Genomic DNA, 22573 nt, shown 5'->3' on the forward strand with positions numbered 1-22573 from the left:
TCTATCCACTGTGCCACCGCCTGGTCATGCAAGCCAAGGGTTTTGAACTGGAAACCTCAGCATTCCGGGTCAATGCTCTGTCCACTGCCATCACAGGTCAGGCTGGTTTTTTATTCTTTGTTTTAATCTCTAGCATTTTAAAAAAATTCTTTTTTAGAATTTCCCCCTCTCTGGTTACATTGCTCATCTGTTTTTACATGACCGCAGGTGTTTTAAATTTCTGGTCTGATAATTCCAACATCTCTGCCAAAAGTCTAGCTCTGTCCCTAAACCAGGCGTCCCCAAACTATGGCCCGCGGGCCGCATGCGGCCCCCTGAGGCCATTTATCCAGCCCCCACCGCACTTCTGGAAGGGGTACCTCTTTCATTGGTGGTCAGTGAGAGGAGCACTGTGTGTGGCGGCCCTCCAACGGTCTGAGGGACAGTGAGCTGGCCCCCTGTGTAAAAAGTTTGGGGACTCCTGCAAAGTTTCCTTTTAGTACATCTTGCAATTTTTTTCTTTTTTCCCCCCCCTTCTCATTTCACCCCTTTTAATTTTTTTCTTTTTTGTATTATTAAGTGAGAGGCAGGGGGAAAAAAAAAGAGAGAGAGGCAGGGAGGCAGAGAGACAGACACCCGCATGCACTCAACCAGGATCCACCTGGCAAGCCCACTAGGGGGCAAAGCTCTGCCCATCTGGGGCTGTTGCTGTGTTGCTTGACAACCGAGCTATTTTAACGCCTGAGGCGAAGCCATGGTGCCATCCTCAGTGCCCAGGGCCAGCTTGCTCAAATGAGCCATGGTTGCAGGAGGGGGAGAGAAAGAAAGAGCGAGAGAGAGCAGGAGAAAGGGGAGTGAGTGGTAGAGAGGAAGGTTGCTTCTCCTGTGTGCCCTGACTAGGAATCAAACTCAAGACTTCCACACGCCAGGCTGACACTCTACTGCTGAGCCAACTGGCCAGGGCCTCTTGCAATGTTTTGTTGATGCCTGGACATAATGCATTGGGCAAAAGGAACTGCTGTGCCTTCAGCAATGTGGTGGCAAGGTGTAGGGTGTGGGGCAGTGTTCTACAGTCCTGTGGTCAGGTCAGTCTTTCCGAGCCGGTGTGCTTCTGTGCTGTGAACTTCACAGATGCTTTCAGATCCCCCTCCACTCCCATCAGGTGGCTAGGGTTGGCTGGAGTTGGGCATTTCCCCTTGCCTGGGTCAGTTAGGCTCTGATAGTGCTCCAAGCTTGTTAGGCTCTGGTTAAAGTTGGAGTTCTCCTGAGGGCAGAGCTTGTTAAGAACAGAATTCTGGCACTTTTCAGAGCGGTTCCGTTTATCCTCCCTACTGGAAGCGTGTAGGGGATTATTCTGTTCACCTGATGGAGCTCCGGGAGCTGATGCACGACAGCGGCTAATGCTAAGGTGACCAACTTTTTTACAATGAAAAGGAGGTCAAAAATAAATTGAAGAAAACAATATTGTAAATAAAAGAAATATTTTATTCATTGCAACAGTAATACCCTATAATATGATAAATGCATAATAAAAACATTTGTAATATTTTATATTGTAATTATGCTTACATGCCTATTAATTTTTAATAATAATTGTAAGAAAATACAAATACGTCACATCACACATAGTGGCTCGACTCTGCATCAATTGAATACAGATATATTTACAGATCAGTCTTCCAATATCAAAAAAGGAGGACATGTAGGACACTTTCCGAGGGAGGACGGAACTTACAAAAGAAGGACTGTCCTCCCTAAAGGAGGACGATTGCTCACCTTACTAATGCCGATGAAGGGGGTGCCTGCAGCTTTTATCTCTGCCACATTTCGGCGCTGACCCTGCAGCAATTCAACTGCAGTTCAGGTTTCCTGTACCCACTGCTTCCCAAGGAGGTTTCCGCTCGGGAGTTTCCGCTTTATTCTTTGTCGCTCTTCCTAATTTTGGGGGCTGTTATCTGACTTATCTTACAGACCTAAGAGGTGATGACTTTCCAGCCTGGTGTTAGGCTGGAGTGAGCATTTTCATGTGTTTACATGGAGTGGAGACACATCAATTTCATATATATATATATATATATATATATATATATATATATATATATATTCAATTTTAAAGATTTTTATTTATTGATTTTACAGAGAGGAGAGGGAAAGGGAGCAAGAAGTATCAACTCATAGTTGCTTTACTTTAGTTGTTCATTGATTGATGGCTTGTTATGGGTGCCTTGACTGGCCAAGCCCGGGGTTTCTAAATGGTAACCTCAGTGCTCATGGTTGACACTCTATCCACCACAGGCCAGACTCAATTTCATTTTTAATGGAAAAATGACCAAACGGATGGGTCCAGTGCTTGCCAGCCCTCTTCTGCACCCCCCACCCCCAAGGAAACAGTGTTTGGAGGACAGGTGTCTGCCTTCTTCCTGGCTCCACTGTCTGATCTTCCTCCACACCTACTGAAAAAAAAATGTTTTTAAACAAACTTTTTCCTTTTTATTTTTATATATTTTTATTTATTTATTTTTTTACAGAGAGAGAGAGAGAGATAGATAGGGACAGACAGACAAGAACAGAGAGAGATGAGAAGCATCAATCATCAGTTTTTTTTTTGTTTTTGTTTTTTTTTTAAATGGCGCTGCCCACGTGGAGGCTGTTGCCCAGGTGATATATATATTTTTTAATTTTTATTTATTCATTTTAGAGAGGAGAGGGAGAGACACACAGAGAGAGAGAGAGAGAGAGAGGAGAGACAGAGAGAGAGAAGGGGGGAGGAGCTGGAAGCATCAACTCCCATATGTGCCTTGGCCAGGCAAGCCCAGGGTTTCGAACCGGCGACCTCAGCATTTCCAGGTCGACGCTTTATCCACTGCGCCACCACAGGTTAGGCTTTTTTTTTTAATTTATACAACTCCTCATCAGTGTCAAAACTCCCATCCATTAGTTTGTCCTCATCTGTGTCTGATGACGAATCACATATATTGCCTTGTCCTCAGTTCTATCTGTGACATTTGGAATGCCACAACCACTGTATGAGACACACCCAGCCCTTAGACCCCAAATTTTTGGGGAAAAGGTGCGTCTTATACATAGGGAAACATGGTATATATCTGGTCTCTAGTCCAGCATGTGTGTGGCCTTAGGCAGATCACCTAACTTCTGTGATTTGCAGGTTACTCATGTGTCAAATTAATAATAATAGTTTCTTCATGCCTTATAGGGCTTTTGTGAGGGTCAATTGAGAGAATGTAAAAGAACTTTCTAAATTAAAGGGACACTTGAATGATTGCTACTATTAGATATTAACTTTAAAATCTTCTAAAAATTGAGGGGGGGGATAATCTGTAGTATTTGCCTTCTTAGTCTTTACACTGCTCACTTCTGCCTGTAGGTGCAAGCAGTGATATTTGTGAAAGATTACACATAAATGATTGAGAATTTTGCTCCAACTCTGGCCAAATCGGCAAGGCATGGCCAGCTATTATCCTATTCAGAAATATTGGCAGATTAGATGTCAAAACCTCCTGAGGAAGTGGGCGTGGCCACTGCAGAGTTCTGTGCTGTTTATGGGCTTTCAGTCTGTGCCTGGAGCTCTGGCCGGGGCGATATGCTCAGCTGCTGGGGAGATGGCCATCAGGCCACCAGCTGGAGTGACTCACCCACACTAGCAGGTGGTGTTCTGGCTGGAGATGTGAGACCTGTGAGCTGCTCACGCATCCAGGTCAAGCAATACAATGGTTGGATGTGACAACACTGTCCATTTACACCCTGCAGGTCCAGTTTCTTTACACATCTCCGCCGGTTGTTGTGAGCTGGTGGACCTCCTTCATCCTGTAGCTACACCACCCAGAAGGTGCGGCTGCCAAGGTCTCCGCAGTGGGGAAGCCATCAGTTTTTTGTTGCGACACCTTAGTTGTTCATTGATTGCTTTCTCATATATGCCTTGACCATGGGGCCTTCAGCAGATGGAGTAACCCCTTGCTGGAGCCAGTGACCTTGGGTCCAAGCTGGTGAGCTTTGCTCAAACCAAATGAACCTGCACTCAAGCTGGCAACCTCGGGGTCTCGAACCTGGGTCTTCTGCATCCCAGTCTGACGCTCCATTCACTGCGCCACCACCCGGTCAGGCTTTTTTTTTTTTTTACATTGACAGAGAGAGTCAGAGAGAGGTATAGACAGGGACAGACAGACAGGAATGGAGAGAAATGAGAAGCATCAACCATCAGTTTTTTGTTGCGACACCTTAGTTGTTCATTGATTGCTTTCTCATATGTGCCTTGAACGCGGGCCTTCAGCAGACCGAGTAACCCCTTGCTCGAGTCAGATGAGCCCGCGCTCAAGCTGGTGACTTCGGAGTCTCGAACCTGGATCCTTCCACATCCCAGTCCAATGCTCTATCCACTGCACCACCACCTGGTCAGGCCTACTGAAATTTTTATTTTGTTGAAGATCTGATTGGCTTTATTGAGTGGTTGTGAATCTAAGTCTAGCAACTTGGAAGGGGGCTCCCCCCTTCCTACCTCTCTTAATATTTTTCATTATATCATAGCAGTTTATTTGAATTATCACCAAATCTGGATTTACACTAGCTACTCTACATTTAGCACGTGTACCTACACTATTAGTGTCTATGATTATTTGATTGGTCATATTCCCCCACTAGACTGGAGGTCATGATCTGGAGTGGTCTTGCCCCAGTATAACTCCCAAATCCAAACTGGAGCTGAATCACCCAGAGCCCTAGTGACTCAGAGGACTGGTCACCTCTGAGGCTCAGGCGCCTCCCTTCCCTAAGCAGAGGGTATACAGCAGCGACCTCTAGTGACTGAAGGAAGAAACTGCAGTGGCACACTCCTCCCAGTAGAGAACTGACTGACATGATCCGTTTTCCTTCTAGGCCAGGGGTCTCAAACTCACGGCCCGCCGAACAATTTTGTGCGGCCTGCAGACTAATCCACGAAGTTCAAAATATTTTGGATAAAATTAAGTAGGCCTAGGGGCCTACTTGTATTTTTCATTTCTCTAGCATCCTAGCTAGATATTAGCTTAGTTAACAGCAGTTGTGATGCGAACTACAGTTTCTGGTTGTTTTGTGACACTGAGTAAACTGCATGTACGATTGTGTTTGTTTTACTGATTTTTTTTTGTTTTCAACTGCAGTGAGAAAAGTGTTGCGTAACAGTTGCCTTTTGTAGACCTAGTGCGGCCCGCCGAACGGCTGTGATCTTGCTCTGCGGCCCACATGCTGAGTTGTTTGAGACCCCTGTTCTAGGCACTTCACATGTAGATCATTACTCTGTCTGTTCTTGGGTTTATAATATCTATATGTACAAGGTGGAAACCCTCATTCCCACTTTGTAGTTGAGGAAGTGGGACTCAGAGAAGTGAACCGGTTCCCTGAGTTTGTACAGTGTAGGAGGCTGTGCGGAGATCCATCCCAGCTCTCTGAGGTGAAGCCTTTGCTCTGCCCTCGTCCCCTGCTACTGGAGGTGGGTCCCGTAAGCAGAGCCCGGGCACAGCACTGGAGCGAAGACGAGGGGAGGGCATGGGCAGAGGCACCAGGACGGGCTTGATGCAGACTCCCCAGCGGTTGGGGAAGGGCCATGGGATGTGGAGGAAAAATGGAGGTGTCAGGAACCTCTTGCAGGTCTCTAGCTTGGTAAAGGGAACATGGTGGTGCCCATTCCGGAGACAGGGTTACAGACAGTAAAGCTACAAGGTCTCACCCCACCGTCCCCCACACCCTACCCTACTCTGTCTTCCTCCTGTCAGCAGTGGCCTGGACTGTCACCAGCCCCCGCCCCAGGCCACACAGCTCAGCAGCACAAAGTCCCTCTTTTTAAAATCATTGTTTTTTATTGATTGATTTTAGAGAGGAAGGGTAAAAGAGAAACATCGATTTGTTGTTCCACTTATTTATGCATTCATTGGTTGATTCTTATATGTGCCCTGACAGGGGATTGAACCTGCAACCTTGGTGTGACACTTGAACCAACTGAGCTACCCAGCCAGGGCACAAGCCCCTTTTTATGAGCCTTCTCCCCTGGTCTGAATGTGCCCGAGTAGAAAAGAAACAGTAAAATGCCCTGGCGGGGAGGGTAGGGGCTCCTGAGTTTGGGCTGAGAGGCTGGTTTCCAGCCCCTTCTCCTGACAGGTCGACTGCCCTTACCTCCTTCCACCCCCGAATCCCAGTCTCAGGAGGCTGGGCAGCTATGCTGACCAGGTGGTCCTGCTTATCTTGCCGGGGTGGGTGCTGGCAGGGCCTGGTGGGTGCAGCAGGCCTGCAGGGGTGGGAATGGCCCCGGGGGCAGGGTGTGCAGAGAGGCAGGCCACCCCGTCTGGGACTGAGCAGAAGCTTCTCCAGCCTCCAGCCAGCCTCTGCTTCTCGGCTCTGACTGCCCTGAGTGGTGGGTAGCTGGCAGCACCCCCGACCCCCTGCACAGTGCGGTACAGAGGTTTGGGGAAGGAGGGCCAGGGAAATGCTGGGTGTTCTAGGCAGAGGAAGCCTGACTTGGTGCCTGGTGTTGGCCAAAGTGAGTGGCCAAGGAGTTCAAAAGGGAACTAAAGAATAGGAGAATAGTGTCCTTCCTTATGCTGCCTGGGCCACAGTCCAGATGTGACCTCAATGTGACCAACAGGCCCCCGAGGCAAGGCCAGTGGGTGCATGGAGCCGAGGAAGCTGACGGAGAGGGCTTGGCGCCCCCCCCCCCCCCCCCAGTATTGTGTGAGCAGATTGAGCCACGTAGGAAAATGGGACGGGGGTGAAGAGGGGATGTGGGGGCAGGGGCAGACGAGGTCCAGACTGAAAGGAAAGCTTCCAGGCTGGCACAGCTGCCCTTCAGTGCTGCCCAGTAAGGACTCAGCTGCATTGCTTGTCCCTGGGTGCCATGCTAGGGGGGCAGGGCACGGCAGAGAGAGGCACACCTGGAAGGAGAGGGTATCAGACAGGTGACCTTGGTCCTGCCCAGCCCAGCTGCACAGGTCTGAAAGGTTCCTAGCCTTCTCCATCACACGCTTTTGTGCCTCTGGAAAGAAGGGCCCATCTGGGATCTGAGAGAGAAACAGACTCCCCGCATGGGAGAACTAACAGAGGACTCACAGCACTGTGGCACGGCCGGCTGGCACTGTTTGTAAACATAAGACTTGGTGATGTCTGTGGGTGGAGAAGAGGGATGCCTGGACCCTCAGTTTTGGGGAAAGCCACGGGGTGAGGCCCCAAAGCCTTGAGGAATGCCAGTTATCCATGGGAAAGAGGGCTGGAGGCTCTTTGTGGGCCCAGGAAGGAGTGGACAAGGCATGGACTTTATCCGCCTCCGGGCATCTGTGTGACTTCAGCGCTACCTTTGGAACTTGCCAGACCCCAGAGGGAGCCACTGCTGGCTGTCTGCTGACAGACCAGAGCCGGTGTTGAGTGCTGGGGTAATGAGCACAGCCCGTTCCGAACAGGCTGCTCCACAGAGGGTGGCAGCCCTCTGCCCGCACTCCTGCTGCAGGTGCAAGTCCGGCTGGGTCCTTCCTGAGACCCACTGCCCCTCTTCACCCATGGCTTCCTGGCAAGGAGAAGCTGAGAACTGTGGGAGTGGGGAGGGTCCTCTGTGACGCCTGCCACCATCCCTGGCACTGCCAGGACAAGGGCGCAGGAAGGGAGCTAGCTGAGAGCTGCTCAGAGGTCCGCCCCTGGGAAAGGATGTCCTGGTGCCATCCCGCCAGTAGAGGGGTGTGATGCTGCAGTCAGGGTGGCCCTGCAGCTCTGAGATGGGTTTGTGGGTCTAGGGCAAAGGCCACGTGTTCCCTGGGAGGCAGTGCTTATGCCAGCAGATCCACAAAGATGGCGTTGGCTGTGGTCTGGCCGAAGATGAAGGCTCCCAGAGTGACTAAGAGGACTCCGTAACTGACCAGCGCCCACCAGCTGTAGAGCAGAGGGAGAGAGAAGCCTGGTTAATCAACCCACCCATGATTCTGCAGGCACACCCCCCACACACAATTACCATTGTCACTTAAACCACTTCTGTGGGTACAGCATACAAAGGTGTGCGCTGCCAGGTGTATGGTCCCTATTCCACACATCAGGAGACCAAGACCTAATGGGATCGACTGGTCCCAGCAAGCCAAGGGCAGGACCAGGACTAGCATGCATGTCTCTTGATGGAAAGATGTTTTGGGGAAAAGCAGGTCACACAGAGTGTGAGCCATTTCATTTAAAAAAAAAAGTGTCCTTGCAGGATGGCTCAGTTGGTTAGAGCACCCTCTGGAAGCACAGAGGTTGCCAGTTCGACTGCCAGTCAGGGCACAGACAAGAGCAAACTGATGTTCCTGTCTCTCTCTCTCTCAAATCAATAAAATAAACAACAGAAAAAGCAAATGCTAAGTAGATTTAGTGAATAAAATACAGTTAAAAAATAAGGCAGACATCTGCAAATATATGCATCAAAAACATAAATGTATATATGTATAAAAAATAGCAACAGGGTCACTCCCGGGGTGGGATAACTGGTTGCTTAGAGTGTCAACGCGAAGTTCAGAGGTTGCTGGTTCGATCCCTGGTCAGGGCACATACAGGAACAGATCAGTGTTCCTGTCTCTCCCTTCCTCTATAAAATCAATTAAAAAAGTATATAAAAAAAAGGCAACAAGTTTATAAAGTATGTATCAAAGTGTCTGTACGTATCAAATGTATTAAAAATGGCAACAGGGTGTATATATATATATATTTTTATATATATATTTATATATTTATATTTAGTGACAGAGACACACACAGGGACAGACAGACAGGAAGGGAAAGAGATGAGAAGCATCGATTCTTCATTGTACTCCTTGGTCATTCATTGATTGCTTTCTCATATGTGCCTTGACCGGGGGGCTACAGCAGACCGAGTAACCCCTTGCTTGAGCCAGCGACCTTGGGTCCAAGCTGGTGAGCCTTGCTCAAACCAGATGAGCCTGTGCTCAAGCTGGTGACCTCAGGGTCTCGAACCTGAGTCCTCCATGTCCCAGTCCAACCCTCTACCCACTGCGCCACCACCAGCTCAGGCTGGCAACAGGGTTTTAATTGGGTAATTTTTATTTTCTTCCTTAGATTTGTGTTTTCTAAGTTTTCTTTAGTGAATATTACTTGCACAATAATTTTTTATAAGCATGTAACCTGTTCTTAACCTCTCAACCATTCATGGAAATGTGTACATTAAAACAATATAGTATTTTACATCCATCCATTTAAATAAAATTTAAGGCAGTTATCCCCAGTGCTAGCAGGGCTGTGGGGAACATTAACTGCTGCTGGGACTGCCTTTTTGGAGGGTAATTTGAACCCATGTGCAGAAATGAAAATGAGCATGCCTTGTAGTGTGGCATTTTCTTCTAAGAATTGATCCTACCATGACCTTCCACCAGGTATGCAAAGATGTGTATGTATGAGTGTTCCTGTTCAGGACACATTCATACAAGAGAGTATTCTAAAGCCATTAAAAAGGGAAGGGGTGGGGCCCTGGCTGGGTCGCTCAGTCGTAGAGTATCGGCCTGGCATGTAGATGTCCTGGGTTTGATTCCCAGTCAGGGCACACAGGAGAAGCACCCATCTGCTTCGCCACCCCTCCCCTTCTCATTTCTCTCTCTCCTCCTCCTCTTCTGCAGCCATGGCTCAATTAGAGCGAGATAGCCCTGGGTACTGAGGATGGCTCCAAGGCCTCTGCCTCAGGTGCTAAAAAAATGGCTCCAGTTGCAATGGAGCAAATGACCCAGCTGGGCAGAGCATCGCCCCCTAGTGGGCATGCTGAGTGGATCCTGGTCAGGGTGAATGCGGGAGTCTGTCTCTGCCTCCCAATCTTCACTGAATTAAAAAAAAAAGGGAAGAGGTGGGTTTTCTTATGCTGATGTAGAATGATCTTCAAGATACATGGTTAAGTGGGGGGAAAAAAAAGCACGAGGCAGAAAAGTGTGTCTGGCATAAAACTATTTAAAAACAAAATAAATAGAAAACCCCATGTGTTTGTATATGTTTGTGTACACAGGCAGGTACGCAGGGTCAGAAACAGTCTGGCAGAGCGCAGACCATGCGGTGATGCGGACCTGGGGATGGAGGAGGGTGGCATCTGGCCTGTGGGGGAGGGACTTCCGCTTTTCTCTCTGAAGTCCCTCAGGAGTGTTTGCACTGTCCTAACTAGCACGTTACCCATTTAAAAAAGTATTTTGCCTGACCTGTGGTGGCGCAGGGGATAAAAGCGTTGACCTGGAAATGCTGAGGTCGCCGGTTCAAAACCCTGGGCTTGCCTGGTCAAGGCACATATGGGAGTTGATGCTTCCAGCTCCTCCCCCTTCTCTCTCTGTCTCTCCTCTCTCTCTCTCTGTCTCTCCCTCTCCTCTCTAAAATGAATAAATAAAAAAATTAAAAAAAAAAATAAAAAAGTATTTTAAAAGCTCATGTTTTTCATGAACAACTAAGGTGTCGCAACAAAAAACTGATGATTGATGCTTCTCATCTCTCTCCATTCCTGTCTGTCTGTCCCTATCTATCCCTCTCTCTGACTCTATCTCTGTAAAAAAATAAAAATAAAAAAATAAAATAAAAGCTCATGTTTTTCAGAGTCCTATGATTTTAAGGCCCGCCCCCCAGGCTACCTCCAAATCCAGGGCCTCCCCTGAGGGACCAAGGGCTGGGCCCTGCTTACCTGGCTGGCTTGACCTCCTCCATCTCAGACAGTTTGGCTTGAATGAGGCACAGCCCTGGAAGGGAAGGGCGCCTGATAGCTTGGGTGTGCCCCTCCCTTGGACCCAGCCTCCCCCCTTGCCAAGAGGCAGCAGTGGTGGTGGTGAAGGGCCTGTTTCCTCTGCCAGATGCTCCATCCCTGCCCCCCCCCCCCCCCCCCCCCCCGCCCCTGCTGGAGCCTGGCACTTGGTCTCCCCGGAGAGGCCTGGAGCCCGGCCCCCGCTCTCCTGGAGAGGCCTGGAGCCCGGCCCCCGCGCCCCCCAGAGAGGCCTGGAGCCCGGCCCCCGCTCTCCTGGAGAGGCCTGGAGCCCGGCCCCCGCGCCCCCCGGAGAGGCCTGGAGCCCGGCCCCCGCGCCCCCCAGAGAGGCCTGGAGCCCGGCCCCCGCTCCCCCCAGAGAGGCCTGGAGCCCGGCCCCCGCTCTCCTGGAGAGGCCGGTGTCTGACAGGCACACCTTGGGCTGCCTGCAGGACTCAGAGCCAAAGGGCCAGCACGCCCAGGCCTTCCCAGTGCGCTGCTGAGCGATGTGGCCCCCTGGCTCCGGCCAAGTGGCAAGGGCTTTCAGGGTGGTCTCCTAAAGAGAAATGAGCTGGGTCCAGGCAGCACTCGTGGCTGGGCAGATGGGACAGGTTCCTAGGGACCCTGGCTTCTGCATCAGGGTGCTGCCACCAGATCCCACTGCCTCTGGGGACTGAACTAGCCAAGATCACTGATCACATGGGAGCAACAGAGACTTGCGCAAGGGATTAAGGGTATACAGGCTGTGGGTCTGGACAGACTTGGGGTGGGAAACGCCGTTACTCATGAGCTGAGTTTGTTAACATCCAGGCAGATTTGCTACCCCCTCCTGAGCCTCACATCTCAGTAAAATGGAGACGTGTCTTCAGATGACACTTGGTCAGGAATTAACCCTGAGCCTGTGGTGAGTGACAGTATGTTGGTGGCTCCTCTCCCCAGCACGTGAGCACGTGAAGAACGGGTCTGGGAGGGAGTCAGTGCTGTGGGGGTGCCGGACCACACCTGGGAAGACAAAGATGAAGCAGGCGGCCAGGCCTCCGATGACCGAGATGACCTTGCCGATGTCGGGGATGAAGAGCGCCAGCAGCAGGGTGAGCAGGAACCAGGCGAGAGTCTGCAGCACGCGCCGCCGCCGCTCCCGCCCCACGTCCTCCTCCACCGGAACGCCCTGGTAGCGCAGCCACAGGCCTTCCAGCACCGCCCTGCGCAAGAGCCACCCTGCTCAGGGTCCCCTCCAGCTCCCGGAGCCAGAGCCCCGGCTGGGTGGGCTGCAGCCAGCTGTTCCGTCCTCTGTGCAGCAGGCCTGGCTGCAGTCTCCCCGGGGCTGCCTGGGGCACGGACCAGGGGGAGTGGGAAGGCCGGCCCCGGCCTGGCCCAGCACGCGATCCCCAGTGGGAACGGATTCCATGATTCTCTTGGAAAGGAAGGGCCTGGGATACCCAGAGGGCTGGGAGTTCGGAACAGGATCTGGACTAGAGGTTCTTAGAGGACGCACAGAATGTTGTGGGGACCCTGGGACAAAGACGGCTCCAAGATCCGGCTGGGGGTACTTACAGGGCCATGCAAGGCACTAACTCTTTCCTGAGGGCTTCAGTTTCTCCTGGTGGCCCCAGGGGCCATACAAGCCCCCCCCCCCCATGGACCATGTTCACAGTGCCTGGGGGCTCTGAGGGAGCAGCTGGTGGGGTGGGGGAGATGGGTGGGCTCACCGCCCGCAGAAGTGCAGGATGGCGTAGGAGGTGAGCACGCTCAGGATGATGAAGGCGCGGGCCACGGCCACTGCCATGTCATTGGAGGGGTAGGACAGCAGCACATCGGGGTCCACAGCTGCTCCAAAGGTCAGGAAGCCACAGATGCCTGAGGGCAGGGTACAAGGGCTGGGTGGGCTGTCCTGGGAGGGTGAGGGGTGGACAGTCCACTGCTGGGTGTGACAGCAGCCAGGGCGAGCTCTGGAGCTCTCTGGAGGCTTACAGGGTGCTGGGCTGGGCTCTGAGCCTCCTGCTCGATTCCCCACATGGCCCCTCGCGCCCTGTTCTCACCTGTCGCAGCCTCTGCACTAACATCCACCCAGCTTCTCCTGCCACCACATGTCACTCAGGCCCCAGCCAGAGGCCCCGTTAGAGACCCTGTCACAATAACCCCGCCCCCAGGTCCTGTCCCCTCACCCTCTCCTTTCCTGCACAGCCCCCTCGCTCTGGATTCTTTCTTTCTTTAACTTTGAATTTATTGTGCTGACATGGTTCCAGTGTCCCAGCTCTCTTTGGGTTTTTTTTACAGAGAGAGTCAGAGAGAGGGACAGACAGACAGGAATGGAGAGAGATGAGAAGCATCAATCATTAGTTTTTCATTGTGACACCTTAGTTGTTCATTGATTGCTTTCTCATATGTGCCTTGACTGCGGGCTTTCAGCAGAGCAAGTAACCCCTTGCTCGAGCCAGTGACCTTGGGTCCAAGCTGGTGAGCTTTTTGTTCAAGCCAGATGAACCCGTGCTCAAGCTGGCGACCTCGGGGTCTGGAACCTGGGTCCTCTGCATCCCAGTCCGACACTCTATCCACTGTGCCACCACCTGGTCAGGCTCTTTTTTTTTTTTTTAATTATTTTTATTTATTTATTTATTTATTTCAGGGGGGCGGAGAGAGAGAGAGAGAGAGAGAAAGAAGGTGGGGAGGAAGGAGCAGGAAGCATTAACTCCCATATGTGCCTTGACCAGGCAAGCCCAGGGCTTCAAACCGGCGACCTCAGCGTTCCAGGTCAAGGCCCCATCCACTGTGCCACCACAGGTCAGGCGTCTCTTTTGTTTTTAAACTTGTTTAAGAATGTCTCTCCGGCCCTGGCCGGTTGGCTCAGCGGTAGAGCGTCGGCCTAGCGTGCGGAGGACCTGGGTTCGATTCCCGGCCAGGACACACAGGAGAAGTGCCCATTTGCTTCTCTACCCCTCCGCCACGCCTTCCTCTCTGTCTCTCTCTTCCCCTCCCGCAGCCAAGGCTCCATTGAAGCAAAGATGGCCTGGGCATTGGGGATGGCTCTGTGGCCTCTGCCTCAGGTGCTAGAGTGGCTCTGGTTGCAACATGGCGACGCCCAGGAGGGGCAGAGCATCGCCCCCTGGTGGGCAGAGCGTTGCCCCATGGTGGGCGTGCCGGGTGGATCCCGGTCGGGCGCATGCGGGAGTCTGTCTGACTGTCACTCCCCGTTTCCAGCTTCAGAAAAATGCAAAAAAATGCAAAAAAAAAAAAAAAATGTCTCTCCAACTAGACTGGCAATGCCATGAGGGCGGGGTCAGGTCCCCCTGTCTCCATGGCAACCCCGCCTGAGAACAGTTCCTGGCTCTTCCCAGGCACCCACCTAGAGCTGCTGAATGAACCTGTTTCTCTCACGTGGGCAGGGGAGGCCCAAGTTCAACCCAATGCCTACAGAAGGCTTTGACATGCTAAGAGTGCAGGGGCTATCCCCAGGAAAGCTGGCCAGAGGACATGGGACAAAGAGGGAAAGTGGGAGCACTCCAAGCATGGCCCTTGGAGGGAGGGAGCACCCACCTGTGCCCATGTACACAGCGAGGGCTATGACCATGGCGGCCGTCACCACGCCGCCCCAGGTCTTCACCTCGGGCTGCTGCATGCTGTTGAAGATGGGCACACTGCTCACGTGGCACTGTCGGGAAGGTCACAGTTATGGTGAGGAAGGGATCTTGGGGACAAAGACCACAGGGACAAGGGGCAAGTTCTGGGGCCCACGCCCACACGCTGTCCTTCCTCCCAGGACCCACATCCTGCCAGCACTGTGGGCTCCATCCCAGGGTGGGGAGTGCGCCAAGGGGAGACAGGGACCTCGCAGCTGGCACCTGAAATCCAAAGCAGATGGTGGGCATGGCATTGAACACGGCTGCCCAGGACGCTGGCCTGCGGACAGACACACAAGAGTCTGCTGCCTGTGAAGACCCCTCAGCCGCCAACCACCTCCACGCCCCCACTCTTCGTTCAGCCCTGGAAGTCTGGGGGTGCGGAGAGGACACCTCTCCATGTCACACGTCAGGAAACTGAGGTGCTGCAAGGCCCTCCTGGGACCAACATTCAGAATTCCTGGCTCCAAACTGGGGCTTTTGCTTTTTTGGTTTCTTTCAAAAAAAAGTTAAAAATTTTTTTTGTTTGTTTTGTTTTTTAAGAGAGAGAGACACACACAGACAGGGAGAGGGATGAGATGCATTAATAGGCAGTTGCGCCACTTTTTAGCTGTTCATTGATTACTTCTCATACATGCCTTGACTGGGGGGCTCAAGCTGAGCCAGTGATTCCTTGCTCAAGTCAGTGACCTTGGGCTCAAGTCAGTGACCTTAGGCCTCAAGCCAGCGACCTTAGGCCTCAAGACCGTGAACACAGGGTCATGTGGTGAGCCCACACTCAAGCTGGATGAGCCTGTGCTCAAGCCAGCAACCTCAGGGTTTTGAACCTGGGACCTCAGCATCCTAGGTCAATGCTCTACCCACTGTGCCACCACGTGGTTCAGCAGAAACTTTTTCTTTTTAAATGGTAAAACATCTTTATGTAGAAGATACAGAAACTACAGATAAGTTGGCAAAATGTGCGACTCCACCCAGTCGTCTGCACAACCCGAGGCGTAGTCTCACGCTGGCCCATTTGTTGGATATTAGTGGCAAAGTCTCTCCCATCTCTGGTTCTCACTCTTCCCTTCTGTAAAAAGAGCTCAGGACCCCTGGGAGGGGTCCCCCTGCTTCCTCCCTACAATGACCACTGTGTCAGGTGCTGATGAGCTAAAGAGCCCAGAGAAGAGCACCTGTGTGGCCTTTTGCTGTTTGACCCAGCACCTCTGGGGCCCAAGCAGTGGGTCCCATCCACATATCTCTTGGGGGCCCTCACCTACCTGGTCAGGATGTCCCCTGGGGTCATCTCTTTATCCGGCCAGATGTACTTGATGATGACGATGGCAGTGACGTACCAGGTGCCCACGACGCTCAGGAAGCTGCCGGAAGAGTGGGTTTCAACCCCCCCCCCCCCCAGCCCAGCCGCCCTTCCTCGGGTTCCACCGGCGCATCTGCCCTCAGCTCTGGTGACCACAAGTGTCTCCTGGATGAAGTTGGAGACTGTTTCAAGCAAAGACTCAAGAAATGCATGAAAAATACATTTTGGAGGAACTGGCCACAGCTAGGAGGGAGCTGGATCCCAGCAGGGGACCAGATGACATTTCCGACCATTCAGAAATGCACTGACGCAGGCCCACGGCTCGGAGGTCTGGGCCTCAGAGCATGTCTCCTGCTTTTTTTCTTTTCTTTTCTTTTTTAAGACTTTATTCATTTTCGAGAGGAGAGGAGGAGGAGGAGGAGGAGGAGAAGGAGAGAGAGAGAGAGAGAGAGAGAGAGAGAAGAGGGGAGGAGCAGGAAGCATCAACTCCCCTATGTGCCTTGACCAGGTAATCCCAGGGTTTTGAACCGGCGACCTCAGAATTCCAGGTTGACGCTTTATCCACTGTGCCACCACAGGTCAGGCCATGTCTCCTGCTTTAATCAGAGCAGCCCACACTTGGCAGGGGCTGCAAGCAGGGCCTCTGAGAACCAGGAGAGACTGGAGGCAAAAGGGTTGAAGGTGCAAATACTGGGACGTCAACATCACAGGGGGCTGTGGAGACAGCTGAATGTGGCTGTGACAGTTATGGGTCATAGGAAACAGCTTTTCAGACTGCAATCCCGGAAGCCACACCTCTCCCGTCCTAAAAAACTATGGAGCACCTGACCAGGCGGTGGCGCAGTGGATAGAGTGTTGGACTGGGATGCGGAGGACCCAGGTTCGAGACCCCGAAATCGCCAGCTTGAGCGCGAGCTCATCAGGTTTGAGCAAAGCTCACCAGCTTGAGCCCAAGGTCGCTGGCTTGAGCAAGGGGTCACTTGGTCTGCTGTAGCCCCCCGGTGAAGGCACATATGAGAAATCAATCAATGAACAACTAAGGAACCGCAATGAAGAATTGATGTTTCTCATCTCTCTCCCTTCCTGTCTGTCTGTCTCTATCTGTCCCTCTCTCTGACTCTCTCTTTCTCTGCCAAAAAACCCCACAAAACTCTGGAGGATGCTTCCAGGCTCAAACTCCCAACTGAGCAAACATCCGTGCTCTCCGGGAAAGCCAAGGTTGAGGCCAGGAGGCTGCCTCCACACTCCTGATTGTCATCTGTCCCTCTTGACAAGAACAGTGGGACTGAACACCCCACTGCTGCAAAGGCCCACTGCCCCCTGCTGCTGAGAGCCGGAAGCCGTGTGCTGGAACCCTGTGGGCCCGGCCGGCCGGCCTTGCCCGCTCTGGCTACCCAGGTGAGGAGGCTGCCCAGGGGGAGCAAGGGCTCCCCCGCGGCCCCCGCGTCTGCAGCTGCCTGTGCTCAGAGCTCGCGTCCGGGCCAGGGTGGGGTGGGGCCTCCGAACCTGGCGTATTTCTGGAAGCCGATCTCCCGGGGGATGGAAAGAGGCAGGATGAAGAGGACGGCAGTGAGGCTGATGGTGAACTTGCGGTCTGTGTACCAGGGGCTGCCGCCGGCCCCCTCAGGCTCCTTTGCCAGCACAGCTATAACTGCACAGGGAGGAAGGAGGGTGTCATGCCGGGCGACTGCAGGGTGCGGCCCTCCTGCCCTGCTGCCCTCAGGACCTCCTCTGTCTAGTGGGCCCAGCAGCCGGGGGAAGGGTTCCCAGATGAATGCCGGGCCCAGGTGAGGCCTTGGGCAGGTGTTCATGCCCTTATCCTCCACCCCCGGGGTCCCCAGGGCCAAAGGGGAGGGATGAGGTAGCTGCTGACGGAACCTCACTTTTGTCCTGCTGGTCCCCAATGATGATGAGGAAGGTGATGCAGGTGCCGAAGGTATAGATGGCAATGGACACCTCACACAGCACGCCCGTCAGCTTGCCACACACGGCCCACACCACCTCCTGGTAGGTCCGCTCGTTGCTGGCTTGGGAGCAGTAGGCCAGGATGACGAGGCCGCTGATGATGAAAACCAGCATGCCCTGCAGGCAGGGGCAGGGCAGGCGGGTGTGGGAAAGGCCCGGCAGCCAAGGGCAGCCTGGTCTTGCTCAGCATCGACTGCCCAGTGCCCCAAGCCAGCTTGGCAAATAAGCCCCATCTTGCAGGGCAATTTTAATAGTTCACTTCGTGCTGCTGAGTTGAGATTTTCTTTAGAGACAAAAGAAACTTGGTGGGAAATTTCAAAGGCACACAAAAGTAGACAGAATGGTGAACAGACCCCCAGGGACTCATCGCTCAGCTTCAGAATGATCAACTCATGGGCAACCTTGTTTCCTCCACTCCTCCCCCCACTCGGGGTCATTTTGAAGAAAATATAAGTTCTCATATCATCTCAGTGGTAAATATTTCAGCATGGAGTTTGCAAAGCTAAGGGGCTACTTTTTAAACATAACCACAAGATTATTAAGTATGCAGTTGATGTCAAATTTCCCTCATTGCTGGGAAGGCTTTTGAAGCCTCACCTGGGCTGAGAGGAAAGAATGCTGGAATAGATTAGTAATGTCTGCCATGTGTACGGTGGGGCGAGTGGTAGCGCTGACCATCCCAGATCCAGAGCTTCCCCTGCCAGGGGCCAGACTCACCGGCTAAACTGCACCTCTGCCCTCTGGGCCTGCACACTCACCATCTGCAGGGTGACGCCGGCTGCCACGCCCCCGGCGGTGCTGAAGGCTGCCGGGAAGTTGAGCAGTCCTGCACCCAGGCAGGCGTTGACTACAATGAAGATGGCCCCAAATGTGGATGTGGTGCCTCTGCTTCCAGGGGAGGCCTCCCCCTCACTCTTAGGGACCGAGTCCACACAGGGACTCTGCAACAGACGGGCCCGCTCCCCAGGGTCCGTGCTGGAGCCCCACTCGCCAGGGTCACTGTTGATGCTGACATGGGCCATGGCCCCGAGAGCCTTCTTCCCGCAGGGGCTGCAGACTCTAGCTCACGACCACATCCCCCGGGCAGCTGACGGAACACCTTCTGCTGGTGGGAGGCACCAGCCTGTTCAGAGCCGTGCTCCTAGAAGGCGAGTGGGCGCTGGCTTTTCTCAGCCTAGACGGGAAAGGCAGGTACCACTGTTATTTCAGCTTGGGCACCTCTGTGCAGAATACTGCGCTGGGTGCCAAAGCGCGGGGTAGCAGACAGAAATCAAAGTCAGAGGCAAGTCCTGCTTGCTTCAGACTTCCACACTTGTAGGGTAAATAAGACAAACGTAAAGGAGAGGTGTAGTAACACGTCAGCATGAGAGAGGCCCCGTGTGGGGCAGGAGTGTCATGGATTGAGCTCATTCTGTCCTTAAGACAGTGGTCAGAAAGTTTAGAGAGATCAAATCACTGACCCAGCGTTACACGTTAGCAAGTTGCAGAGCAGGATTTTGAAACAGATCCGTCTGCCTTTCCAGCCTGTTTCCGTAGCACCAGTGCCCAGAGCAGCCGGCACTCAGAAACGTGGATATTTCAATGCATTCTAGCCCAGCATACCTCCCTACAGCCCAGTGTCTAAATTCTGCAGAGCTTTGCCTGACCTGTCATGGCGTGGTGGGTGGGGTGTCAACCTGGACTGCTGAGGTCGCTGGTTCAAACCCCTGGGCCTGCCTGGTCACGGTGCATACAAGGAAGCAACTGCTGCCAGGTGATGCTTTCCTCCTCTTTTCTCTCTCTCTCAAATCAATAAATAGAATCTTTAAAAAAAAATTTTTTCTTTTATGTTTTATTTATTTATTAATTTTAGAGAAGGGGGGAGAAAGAGAGAGAGAGAGAGAAGGGGGGAGGAACAGGAAGCATCAACTCCCATAGGTGCCTTGACTGGGCAAGCCCAGGGTTTCGAACCAGCGACCTCAGCATTCCAGGTCGATGCTTTATCCACTGCGCCACCACAGGTCAGGCTTCTTTTTTTTTTTTTTAATTCTGCATAGCTTTCAAAACCCTTCAAAATTCAGGCCTATTCTCATTCTTTTCTCACAGGAATGACCTAACTACTGTCCACCAGAGAGGCATGCCCTCTGACGCCTTGAACACTCCGGGGTTTTAGAATGGCAAAGGAGGCCCCTGGTCACGATGGCCCAACAACGCTGGGACTGCCACACTCATGAGAGGGAAAAGGAGTGTTGTGATGCTCTCAGACATCTGTCACCACGCGTGCACCCAAGGGACCAGCTCCAGAGGAGTCTCTCTCTGCAAGCTCCAACTACTGAAAGACCAGTCAGGTGCCACAGGGCTTCCTCTCGTGCAACCTGCCACCCAGCCAGCAACTCGGCCAAAAATCAAAGCATGAGTAGCGGGGTAAGAGTCTTGGGCTCCCAGGCTTCCAGCGTCAGTTTGCACAGCCCACTGCAAAGCTAGTGCTGCCAAAGCTGGGAGACCACCTCCTCGGCCCTGCTCACCTCTCAGACAGGGAGGCGCAAGTTCTCTCAGCCCCCCCCCCCAAATTACTCGGCTCCATAGTTCCCAGCTTACCTGCTCTTTCCACTTGATGGGCTGGGGTGTGTGTGTGTGGGGGGGCAGCTCCTTGCAGCTCCTCCTCCTCAAAGATCTGCAATCGGATTCTCCTCACTTCTCTGGCCCCAATTTCTTCTTTTCTCAAAAACCCTGCTGTCAGCAGAGCGAAGAGTTTGGGCTGCTGCTGTGCTGGTCAGCAAAGTGATGGGAAGTGAGGCGTTTCTGACTCTGACTCTGTCCTGGGAGGGAGGGAGCAGCAGATCAGGTAGGTAGGCAGGCCCACGGAGGGGAAGATGCTAGCCTGATGTCACAGCAGGCACTGGCAGAGTCACAACCAGAAGCCTGCTCCCGCGGGCTCAGGCCAGAGCCGGGATCACTGCAGCAGGGCCCCTCAGATCCCAACCCGAGCGGGTTCCCACCCCAGCCGGGGGCTGGGTCCCAGAAATATGAGGGGCGGGCTGCACTGGGAGGGGGCCCAGGACGCACCCGCAGAGGGACCGACCCCCAGGGCTGAAGGGAGGCGAGTGGGCTGCTTAGGTAAACTGGGAGAGGCTCCGGGATTCCATTCGGGCCTAGGACTAGGTGGGAACTGGGCAGGGACGGGCCAACCGAGGGCGGGCGTGGGACCGAGGACGCCGGGCTTTGGAGCCCCTGCAGGGAGTGGGCAGGGCTCTGCTGCGGTCGGTCGGGGACCTAGGACTCGGGGACCTAAAACTTCCACCCTCCACCGTTTCTACCTCCTGTCACCTACTCACGGTGCTTCTTGCCCCAGCCGGCAGCGGAGACACGTGAATTACGGTCACATGACGGCCAGCGCTAGGGCAGGTCGCGGGGCACACTGGGAGTTGTAGTTCCTGCCGGTGGTAGCAGTAGTTCACGGTATGTACAATATGTGCTGTGTAACTGATCACGTGATGAAGGGCATCTGAGCTGTTTACAAGTTTTAAAAACATAATAGCTTTATATATTTTATCATAAAATTGGTCCTTGAAAAGTGTCCAGTAGAGTGGTTTTTAGTATATTCCTAGTTTTGCTGCCATAAGGACTAAGTTCAGCAGTCATCGCTTATTCCCCCTCCAAAACCCTGTAACCTTTAGCAGTCACTCCCGTTTCTCCCTCCCCCAAGCCCTTGGTAACGATCAACCTGCTTTGTATTTTGGATGAGCTGTTGTCAAGTTTCATCCGTGTTGGAGCCTATTAATACTTCATTCCGATTTTTTTAAAGTTTATTTTTATTTATTTATTTTTTTTCTTTACAGGGACAGAGAGAGAGAGTCTGAGAGAGGGATAGATAGGGACAGACAGACAGGAATGGAGAGAGATGAGAAGCATCAATCATCAGTTTTTCATTGCGACACTTTAGTTGTTCATTGATTGCTTTCTCATATGTGCCCTGACCGCGGGCCTTCAGCAGACTGAGTAACCCCTTTGCTCAAGCCAGCGACTTTGGGTCTAAGCTGGTGAGCATTTTTTATTTTGCTCAAGCCAGATGAGCCCGCGCTCAAGCTGGCGACCTCGGGGTCTCGAACCTGGGTGCATGGCATCCCAATCCGACGCTCTATCCACTGCGCCACCGCCTGGTCAGGCTACTTCATTCTGTTTTATTGCTAAATAATATTCCATGGTATGGCTATATCACATTTTGTTTATTCATCAGTTGATTGGATATTTGGGTTGTTTGCATTTTGGCTTTGTGGATGTCACTATAAACATTTATGTACAAGTTTTTGTGTGGATGCATGCTTATTTTATTTTATAAAATTGAATTTCTTGGGGTAACACTGGTTATCAAATCATACAGGTTGCAGGTGCAGTTCTGCAACACATCATCTGTACACTGTATTGTGTTCACCACACCAAGTCTGATGCATGTTTTCATTTATCTTGGTTATGTGTATATGTAGGAATGGAATTGCTGGGTCAAATGGTAACCCTATATTTATTTAGCCTTCTGAGAATTGCTGAACTGTTTCCCAATGTAACTCCACCATTTTACTACATTCTTATCAACATTTTGTGTTGAGGGTTTTAATTTCTCCACATCCTTTATAATCTTTGTTATTGTCTGCCTTTTTGATTATAGTCATCCTAGTGGTTGTGAAATGGTTCTCATTGTGGTTTTGATTTGCATTTCCCAGATGACTAATGATGCTAAGCATCTTCTTGTGCTTTTGGCCATTAATATGGCTCATCTGGAGAAATGTCTGTTCAGATACTTTTCCCAGTTATTAATTGGGTCATTTTTCTCTTTTTAAAATACACTTAATTTTAGAGAGAAAGAGGGAAAGACAGAAACATCTATCTGTTCTTGTATGTGCTCTGACTGGGGATTGAACTCGCAACCATTGTGCTTCTGGGACGATGATGTATGATGTAGCCAACCGAGCTGTCTAGCCAGGGCTATTTCTCTCTTTCTTGAAGTGTGTTCTTTATATATTCTGG

General features: G+C 52.2%; 1 protein-coding gene and 1 long non-coding RNA gene across 7 annotated transcripts in view; one reads left to right on the top strand and one right to left on the bottom strand.

The window, feature by feature from the left end:
• Nucleotides 1-4093, top strand: part of LOC136381129 (uncharacterized) — a 47757-nt gene extending 43664 nt beyond the window's left edge. Inside the window, exon 3 of the long non-coding RNA XR_010747019.1 lies at nucleotides 3748-4093. This is a non-coding gene — a long non-coding RNA (uncharacterized lncRNA). The remainder of the gene's footprint in view (nucleotides 1-3747) is intronic.
• Nucleotides 4094-5806: 1713 nt separating this feature from the next.
• SLC38A7 (solute carrier family 38 member 7) lies at nucleotides 5807-20911 on the bottom strand. 6 transcript variants are annotated; one of them, XM_066348909.1, is made up of 12 exons: nucleotides 20879-20911; nucleotides 20150-20365; nucleotides 18331-18746; nucleotides 17491-17689; nucleotides 17114-17258; nucleotides 15570-15668; nucleotides 14458-14590; nucleotides 14228-14342; nucleotides 12403-12550; nucleotides 11696-11895; nucleotides 10640-10694; nucleotides 5807-7881 (listed from the first exon to the last, which is right to left on the bottom strand). In XM_066348909.1, the coding sequence occupies exons 3-12, from the start codon at nucleotides 18592-18594 to the stop codon at nucleotides 7779-7781; spliced, it is 1461 nt and encodes a 486-aa protein (XP_066205006.1). In that variant the 5' UTR covers nucleotides 18595-18746; nucleotides 20150-20365; nucleotides 20879-20911; the 3' UTR covers nucleotides 5807-7778. The 6 variants fall into 6 exon arrangements, 5 of the variants coding, with proteins under 5 accessions (XP_066205006.1, XP_066205007.1, XP_066205010.1 ...); XM_066348910.1 differs by having other exon boundaries at nucleotides 20883-20910; XM_066348913.1 differs by having other exon boundaries at nucleotides 20150-20370; nucleotides 20887-20897.
• Nucleotides 20912-22573: the final 1662 nt, after the last annotated feature.

This window comes from Saccopteryx leptura, chromosome 9 (assembly GCF_036850995.1).
Source record: "Saccopteryx leptura isolate mSacLep1 chromosome 9, mSacLep1_pri_phased_curated, whole genome shotgun sequence".
In the NCBI taxonomy this organism is placed as follows: Eukaryota; Metazoa; Chordata; class Mammalia; order Chiroptera; family Emballonuridae; genus Saccopteryx; species Saccopteryx leptura.

What these genes read in the sequence shown, in the direction of transcription:
- SLC38A7 (XM_066348909.1), bottom strand. Translation starts at nt 18,594, where the DNA reads ATGGCCCATGTCAGCATCAACAGTGACCCTGGCGAGTGGGGCTCCAGC. An exon ending in GCCCACAGTGCTGGCAGGAT is followed by an intron (nt 14,343 to 14,457) that starts GTGGGTCCTGGG and finishes CCTTCCCGACAG; the next exon opens with TGCCACGTGAGCAGTGTGCC. An exon ending in ATCCTGCACTTCTGCGGGCG is followed by an intron (nt 11,896 to 12,402) that starts GTGAGCCCACCC and finishes GCTCTTGCGCAG; the next exon opens with GGCGGTGCTGGAAGGCCTGT.